The sequence below is a fragment of the Cryptomeria japonica genome, chromosome 8 (genome assembly GCF_030272615.1).
Source record: "Cryptomeria japonica chromosome 8, Sugi_1.0, whole genome shotgun sequence".
Classification (NCBI taxonomy): Eukaryota; Viridiplantae; Streptophyta; class Pinopsida; order Cupressales; family Cupressaceae; genus Cryptomeria; species Cryptomeria japonica.
In genome coordinates this window covers 9,571,467-9,580,986 of record NC_081412.1, presented here as the reverse complement: position 1 = coordinate 9,580,986, position 9,520 = coordinate 9,571,467, and the positions used below count along the sequence as shown (strand labels likewise).

The window sequence follows — 9,520 nt, the reverse complement described above, 5'->3', positions numbered from 1 at the left end:
AAAATAAACTGGCTATAAAGAAAAGACAATACAAAACAATTGTTTTTTAAGTAAAACGGAACTTTACCTTGCAACTTCAAACGATTAACGGTGTTAAGCTCACAAGGAAGCCCAGTAAAATAGTCACTAGGAGAAGCAAACGTAAGCAACAAAAACTCATAATGTGAACACAAGTGACCAATTTATGTGAATATTGCCATAGTGAATATTGCAGAGTGAAATGTTGGCAATAAAGAACATTGCGGTTCATGCATAGCCTTGAGAACAAAATGATTAAAGACATCATTAAAGACAACATCCAAAGTATTGTTGACAACAACAAAACAAATTAGATTTCATGGTACTATCAGCAAAGTAAAATATTCGTAACTTAAAGCAGATTTTGATCAACAACAGAACGGTCAAATTGCAAATACCTGTGAAAGTGGACAGAGTGGTTGGAGAGCGAAAGTTGTCACGTCCACAAATAATGAAATAACATAACCAAAGTAATAATCCTACAACCTGCATTGGTGCACATCAGTGGGGATGAAAAGATTAAAACAAAGTTATTTACTTAAATGAATAAACATCTGTAAACAGCAAAACCGAACCTTGAAAGTACACCAAATTGATTTCAAGAGTGGCGGAGTGAGGGAACATAAGCACAAATAAATGTGTAAAACCTATAAAATGGAAGAGGTGCAGTTAAAGAAGAATGTTTTATTAGTGGATTATTAGTTAATATTAAATTTATTGAAAAAGTGAAATGGCAGAGAGAATGTTGTATCAGTACATGAAACGTACAAAATTGTTGAATAGGGAGCAGGTATTACGTGTGTACCTTTTCTGTTGTAGGGTTCGGGGATGCAAAAGTGCTATGGACTTTCAAAGTTATTCATTGTGTTGTTGATCCTGTAAAGTAGAAATATTGTTTTTGGTTGATACATTGAATAGAAGAGATTCAATACATGAAAACATAATCAAGATTTGATTCACATACCTGATTGTGTTTCATCTGTAGGTATGCTTGTTCTGTGTTGTGTGAAAGTTGTAGCAAGCGGGCTTCCTTTGCCTTTTGAAGTACTGTTGATGTTGCACCTTTCAATCGAGAGTACCTTTGGTAGTTGAAGTCTGGTTGTATACGTAAATGTTCAATTGCTTTTACTCTTGAAAGGGTTGTGAATGTTAGGCCTTGTTTTTCTATTTTTCCGATGTCAACTGTGGCAAAGTCTAATGTCAACCCTTGTGATTTGTGAATTGTAATGCCCCATGCCATTGCCAGTGGAATTTGTGTTCGGTTTCCTCTAGTAATTGGTGCAATTGGGACATGTTTTGCATTTTGTGGATCCCATGAAGGTCCAGTATAATGTTTGAAAAGAACAACAACATATTTTGGCAAATCAGGTGGTTTTGAACCTGGATCGTAGACAATTTGTTTGATCTGACCCAAAGCACCATTTATAAGGCCAACTTCTATCCATAAATTTGCAATAAGCATAATTTCCTGGTCTATAGAAAGAAGGATTTCAAATGCCAGTTGTTCTTCTTAGTGTGCCTACTTATCTCTTTGATGTGCGATGATTGTTGTTGCACATGCAATGGGCGAGTGCAATTGTGTTAACATTTTTATGTTGTGTGCACTTGAAGCTACATTTGTTGCAAACAAATGCTTTTGTTGGCTGAAGTGGTTATTCTCATCAATTGTCAAAGCATGGGTTGACCGCAACTGTAGGGATTCCCAATCTATTTGCAATGGTGTTGAGTTGCGGATGTTAAGCAATATTTCACAGAATCTTATGTGTGAAGAACTTGTGCCTTGTTGACGAAATAGAATATCCAAGGTGACAACAGTATTGAATGTGTTCCATAGAGCTAGTGCTATTGAGTGCGATGCATATAATGGCCTATCCATAACTGGTGGAAGCTGTGCAAGATCACCAACCAAAATGACTAAGATACCTGCAAATGATTCATGTTGTTTGTTGGGGAAAGCTTCTCGCAATCTTTTATCAATCTTAATGAGTAATTGAGGGCCAAAAAAGCTCATTTCATCTATTAAAATGTAATGTAAGTGTTTGCATTGTTCTTGAAACATTAATAGGGAATGGCCTGTTAAGGGTTTGTATTCTTGAATGGGTATACGAAGGGCAGCATGGATTGTGGTTGCTTGGATATTATATGCGGAGACACCTATTGGTGCTAGTACAAGCAAAGGGCATTGTGCAAGTTTTGTATTTGAATTTAACTGTCTATGTATGCAGTCAATTAGAAATGATTTTCCAGTACCTGCAGTGCCTTGAATGATTAATCGTAATGGTGAAGAATGTAGGTTGTGTTCAGCATGAGTCTTAATAATATTAAGTGCAATCATTTGGTTTCATGCAAACTCATAGTTAGTAGGTGCATTTAAGTGCGGGTTGGAAAGATAGTGGGATGCATGGCTTTTCTGTGTTAAAATAAAGTTAAATGCTTTTGAATGCAGTGGTTCATTAGGTATAGAAGTAGTCCAATCAAATTGTAGATCAAAATCATGTTTGCCAAGCAGTTGAAGAGCAGCAACGTTGAAGTTGTTTGATGCTCCCATTTGTGACAAAATCTCCTATTCGTACAGGCCTTCTTGAGTTGTTTGATGAATATCTTCTACTTGTAGCTCTTCAACATTTTCTGTGGTAATGTGTTCTTCAAAACCATTTACATGCCAGCGAATGTAATCTATACTTTGAATATGTTTCCAATTTATGATAATTTCTTCAGGTGTGCTCCCTATATGTAGAGGAATAATTTGAAATGGTTTGTAAAGAAGTAATTTTGTCCAACAGAAACTTTCAAAATTGATGTCCTCTTCTAAAGGTAATGATTTGTGTTGTGGGTAGACATTTACAATTGCGGGCATCTTTCTTTTCATCCATTTACATGATTTACGGTGCTCAGAGTATGTATATAGCTGGGTTGAATGAAGCAGAGTGAGGTTTGCTAATTCTGGTGGTTAGTTCATGTAGTTTGAGGTGTAAGATATCGTTGTTTGAGTTTGTTCATCATAATTAGCTATGTGCTGGAAGATTCTTTTACCAACATTCAATGTTACAAATTGGCATGTACAAGATATCAATGGGAGTTTAAGCAGCAAGTGACAAGTTTCTTGTGTGCTAACGTCCCAATCAGCAACTATTCTCATGAGTAGCCTTTGGTATGCCAAGAGGATTGTATCATCTGAATTTGCTGAGTCAACTATATGTTTCAAGATATCAATATAGCTTTCTGACTTTTGTTCAGTTTTTTATGCATACTTTGAAATATATTGTAGAACTACTTTTTTGGAGCAAACAGGCTGACAGTCAACATTTTCTCTCCATATGGCGAGCATTGTAGGATTATGTACATTTAGGTGGGTATCATTTCTTGCTGGTTTGTATGATGGGTTATTGATCTGGTCTAATATTAGTGAGGAGTTAGGTTGTTCAGGCCAAGGAGCTTTGTATCGGCATTGAAGGATTGAGGTTTTTTTCCTCAAGCAGGTAGACTCTAAACACTTTGTATGCCGTTGAACAACATTGAGCAACTCAGTGTAATCAGTACAAGGATCTGATTTGGATATGATCTCTATATCCGCAAGGCATGGATCTGAAATTGCAGGCATATATTGCCTGTTCAAGCGAGCTTCTGCAGAACGTTGATTCCATGTTGTGATGTATTGGTCAAAGAAGTGTTTAACTGATTGGACATTTGCAGGATCTGACCAGTCAAGGTTATCAACATTTGGTGCATGTGGTAACCAAAGGAAGCCATGAATATGTGCAGATCCTCGGTGTTGCCATTCATATCTATACCAATGGTCAATAGCTTTTAGTTCTTTGACAATCACTTCATCCCGAAAGATTTGAAATCTTAAGTGTAAGTACAAAGCTGTAATGTGAGGATTATTGATTAAATTTTTGCTAAATTGTCTTCTATTGTTAGGTGTTGTAGCTGACTTTGACTTTGGGAATAACTTATGCAAGTCTGGCCATTTTGTGTCAGTTGAGCTTAAGGTGAAGAATAGTGTAGGTGCACCTAACTGTTGTATCATTGATGTAAGGTCACATCAGGACTTGCTCCAAAATGTCCGGTACCACGCAATGAGGTTGCATATCGCATGATGTGATTTGGTAATTCACTTGATGGTGTGTTCTGCAAGTATTCCTTTAAACCATAAAGATTTTGTGGAAGGCTATCTTGTAGATTAGTCTTAATGAAGACATAAGCTGATTGTTGGGATCGGTGTCTCATCATGAGATTGTAGATATAATATCTAAAGCGAACATGTTGCCCAAATCTTTGATCATAGTATTTGATCAAGTGCAAAGCATATTCATGTAAATGTACTTGTTTTGCTCTTTGTTGTAGTGGTAAAGCGATTCCAGTAGGGAAAAGTGTTGGGAATGCCATGGTAAGGAGGCCCTCAGTATTGTACTCATTGATAGGTGTTGCACTAATTTTTGGCCAAGGAATAACGTTGTTGATACTATTATCTAAATGGAGGATTTTTTTATTGCATCAAGTTCAGGTATTGATGATGGTAGCTGTGGGATAAATGAGGAAGTATTCTCCCTGGTTTGTTCTTCATTATCAATATTCGATAGAATAGAGGTATCTTCAACAACATCTTCTTGCAGGGAATGCACTACATGCAGCAGCTTTGTAATGTCAGTGGTCTGCTCTGACAATAGAAGCACTACATCTGGATCAATGACTACATCCTTGTAGTATTGATCATGTTTCATTTTGTAAGTCAATGCATTCATGATGTGAAGTCTATTCACGTAACAGTCATAAGTTAAACCTTGCAAATTAGTTCTATGGACAATTAGAACTTCTAATTGGTTAATGTGGCGAGGTAATGTTATTGCAATATCAGAAATATCTTGTGGGAAGTTTATTGTATGGCCAGAATATTTGTATTGGCCTCCCCTTGCATGTGTTACTTGTAAAACAGGGGCAACTCTTGATATGAGCATTTCTTCTACTTGAGAGAGAGACTTTAAAATAGAAGGTTGCTCACCTGGGTCCATATTGTTTGATAATGAGAAGCGGTGGAGGCCTTTTTCACCATAACATCTCATGCACACAACTACATGATTGACTTTTTTAATAGTTATGGCCAGATACATTTCTTTACAAACAGAACATGGTTGTGTCATCTCCAACATATCAATCTTTTTGTGGAAATTAGACAATGTATTTTGAAATGAAGCAGCCTTCATAGCAAGTTCAAGAGCAGTAGAAAATGTTTGATTGAGATTAATTTGCCTAACATCACTCTTTTCTGTTTCTAATAACTTTCCTGAGTTATTGGAAGATCTATGAAGTGCATGACGCTTCAGTTGTCATTTCTTGGAGATATCGCCTTTGTTCTTTGCATAATAAGTTCTATTGGTCTGGCTTCTCTTCAATTTGATAGCATCAATTTCTTGAGGGCAAGGCTGGATAGATATATAATATTTGAAAGAGAGCAGGCGTATGTCAGAAATTTTATAATTGAAGGTAGTTAACTTTGAAGCATGTATGAAGAATGTATGAGAATTGAAAATTCCTTCATGTATGGTTATGTGATTTTAGAGGATTTGTTGTGTATGTAAATTGCTTTTGTTGTGTTTATTTGTAAATCTAACGATTTTTTGTGTTCTGTTGTTGCACTCCTCGACTCAACTTATATGTCTAGCTTTTGATATACTTGTAAATGACTGTAGTTGAAAACTATGGGTTGTGGGAAGTCATAAATTGACTTTGTAGTGTTGTACTGCATACAGAAGTTGTTGTTAGCAACTTGGTTTTTCAAAAGGTAGTATTGTCATATAGGTATGCGTTATATATAGTAATTTTTGATACATACACATGTATGTATACATGTACACATGTATATACACATGAATTAAATATTTGAAGTGTTGCATACAAACATATGCACAAATATAACTACACATGTATATATTACAAAAATTAACACAATGAATAATAATAGTTAGTATATATATATATATATATCAGTGTATATATGTATAATTGTTTGTTGTTCTTAGTTGTTTTGTGATTTGAAAAGCATGATTGTAATATAGGTATGCACAACTATAGTAAATTTTGATGCATACAGATGTATGTACACATATACACATGTACATATACATAAAATAAAAAAAATCACAGTTTTGTATATGAACATATGCACATATATAACTACATGTGTATTTTTAAAACACTATAACTATGAATACTTATATATAGTTTTGTATTGTATTGTTATATAGAAGGATATTAGACCAGAAAAAGAACAATATACGTGCATATATGTATATTTTATTTGCAAATAACATAGTGTTAAATACATTTAAAAGTAGTGAGTATGACTAAAAGTAACTTATGTGAAGAGGAAAAACTTTCAAAGAGATAATTGGCAAATGTAAGAAATGTCCATATAGATATTTATAGAAGCATACTTGTTTTTGTAAAACGTAATTGTTTGTATAGGTAAAAGTATTAAATATGAAAATTAGCTAATAGTATAATTGTATTGTAAACTGCAAAGTTTAATAATTAGAAAAGATGCGTTATAATTCTAAGTCTCTGTACTTAGGCAGCTAATTTCTGCAAGTAGTGCTTGGCACTCAGCTTTGAAGTCAACAGGAGCGACTTTATTGATCGTCACTTTCATCTTCGATTCTGAATTGTATGTCTTAGTAGAAACCAGCAGTGTGAATGAATAGTAATGTGATAGTACTCTCTTGATCACTGAGGAAGGTGTCTTTGTTGTTGTTGCATTGTTTTGTAGTGCATAGAGCTATCTTGCAGTTTTGTGTAGCAAGTGATTGCCACCCTCATCAAATGCAGTTCCCCATAGAGTACCTATGGCATCTTGCAACTTTAGAGGCAAGAGGTAACTATAATTACAGTCTTGCATACTCATTTGACATCTAGAGTAGAACCAAGAATCATCAGCTTGCTGTGTACATTTTTTCTTGCAAGGCCTTCCATTGACCATCAGTGGGCAAGTTGTGTAATAGAAATTTTGGTCATTGACGTTGACATAGCATAGAACAGCTAGCAATGTTGTCTGAATTGTTTCTGGTTTGATGCTCATCCGCTCACAGATTGAAGAGATTGTCATTCTACTATATTTTCCATCTATGTGGATAGTTTCTGCAACAAAGGGTACAACAAGCAAAGGGTCATTTCCTCTTAATGTTAGAAGGTTTGCTTCTAGAAAACTTGGGTTGATATGTAATGTTGTTGCAGCTGTTATGTTTACAAGCTTCCCATTGAAATAGCCAACACGAGCATTACGTAAAGAAAGGATAACGACACTATCATTGGTCAACATATTTTTCACTTCTAGGCCCTTTTGTTCTGCTATTGGGCCCCATAAGTTGATGTCAATTGTTGAACTAGATAGATCATTAATTTTCACCACACGTTTTTGTGTTTGACTGCCATCTTTCCTGTGAATAGGAATGATATCTCCAGCATATAGAACAAGACCAATAACGTCAACTAGTGTATTATTTGTTAGTTGAAACAATTCACCAATGGGTGTGAAAGGAGGAGTTTGTTGATTTGCTTGTTCTTCGTTAGTGCAGCATTTTAGTATGGATGTATCAGACAGGGTGATTTCTAAATGACTGTTTAGTTTGTTGTACCTTGCATTTGCTTCCTTAATAGATCCTTTTGAAATAATATAATGTGAACCTATGTCCACACGGTTAGAGTGTAACTTAGCTATCTCATCAAAACATGTAATTCTAATTTCAGAACCATCACAATCAACAATGTCAAAGATAAACACATGGCCATTTTTGGTGGCTGTGCTATATGCCTTAATAGGCCATTTATGAGTAACTCTCCCTTTGATTGTCCATTTATTTTGGTATGGATTCAAAGTTTTAATAGGACTTATATTTTTAGAAGTTTTTGTTTGTGGGGATGGCAATTCAGTTGAAAACTGAAGCAACTGTTTAGATGTTGATGGTCTGTCCTCAGACATAATTTTTGGTTGTTGTTCTTTGAATAGATATTCTAGTTTACCAAAGAATGGGCAAACACTTTGTTTCACTTCCAAACTAAGTATTACAATAGTCCTATGAAAATAAAAGACTTCTTCTTAAATTACTGTTAATTATACATAAATGAAATTTAAAAAAGCTGAAACATATTGTTTTTAATAGTCATAGTTGATTTCCTACCTTGTGTTCCATATGTTTTGGCATGTATAGCTCGATAACTAGACTATTGCGCCTATTTTTAGAATATCTGAATATATCAGAGTAGCATATTTAGAAGGCAAGATTGACAATTGCATGTATTTGCCATTAGATAACACTAATTTATGTCTATCAGTATCATCTGTGTTGTTCTGCATTTTTTGAAATGACAAAACTTGTAGCAATGATGAAGGAAGGTCATCCCCAACATTGATAGATTGGATTGCAAAAGGGGTAGGGACATACTCTTGGTTTTTTGCCTACAAAAAACAATATGAATATAGAGGATTTAATTTTAACAGGAACTGGCTCATATATTTGCTTACTCGTTAATGTAAAGCATGTGTTAGTAAACTATGTAATCAAGCTATGGTATGTATACAATATGCATCTACTTTTGTACTATGCTATAAAAAAAGGATGCATGTGGTAATGAAATGGATGGTATGCAAAAGAGCCATGAACTGTCCAAAAAAAGAGCATAAAAGCTTTCTATATTGAAAAGATTTGATAATTTAGCTTACCAAATTATCAATAGCGGAGTGGTCTATGGATTCAGAGGTAGTTGCTGAAGATGCCATTGTGCATATATACCTTTTGAAAATTAAAAGTAAATTATAAGCATGATGAATTCTAGTTCTTATATCAGAATACAATCACAAGATGATGTAAGCTTATCAAAGGTATATATGCACAAGTAGAGTAAAATTAACTGAGGATAGAGTAACGTTGCTACAATTTTTTTTTGTTTCAAATGCTAGTGAATTGATCATAATGTGATTGAAACATGCATTGAAAGTGATAATTGCTCATATGCTGATAAGCTCAAAAAACATTAAATATGACATAATGATTTATATATTTGAGAGCATATTAGCAAAATATGAGTTTATCCGATCAAAGATCTTTCAAAATATGGGATGGTTCTGTGTGTTTCAAATGTTAACCAAAATATGAATGTAACTTTTCAAAGATTGAATAATTACAACAACATAGGATCAACCCAAGCAACCCATTTGAGGTCATTATCATTCCATTTAAATACTTTGTCTCCCAATGTAAAAATAATCGTTGGATCAAGTAATTGTTCAGTACTTGGTATTGGCAAAGGTGCTACTTCAATACTATGTATGGTTGTTACAGCACTAGAAGATGTAGACAGGTTGACTGTTGTTTGCTTTGGTGATTTATGTTCATAGTAGGCAATGATCTTTCTGAGGTTACTCTTTAACTTGTTGCTTTCTTGCAACATGCTTTCAATTACATTGTTGATGTCCTCTGTTGCTTTCAAATTTGTATCCATTGTTGAA

At 34.5% G+C, this 9,520-nt stretch overlaps 1 protein-coding gene across 1 annotated transcript; it reads right to left on the bottom strand.

Annotated features, from left to right (window-relative positions):
- Positions 1-6,793: 6,793 nt before the first annotated feature.
- Positions 6,794-7,993, bottom strand: LOC131857475 (replication protein A 70 kDa DNA-binding subunit A-like). Its single transcript, XM_059210114.1, has one exon. The coding sequence runs from the start codon at positions 7,991-7,993 to the stop codon at positions 6,794-6,796; it is 1,200 nt and encodes a 399-aa protein (XP_059066097.1).
- Positions 7,994-9,520: the final 1,527 nt, after the last annotated feature.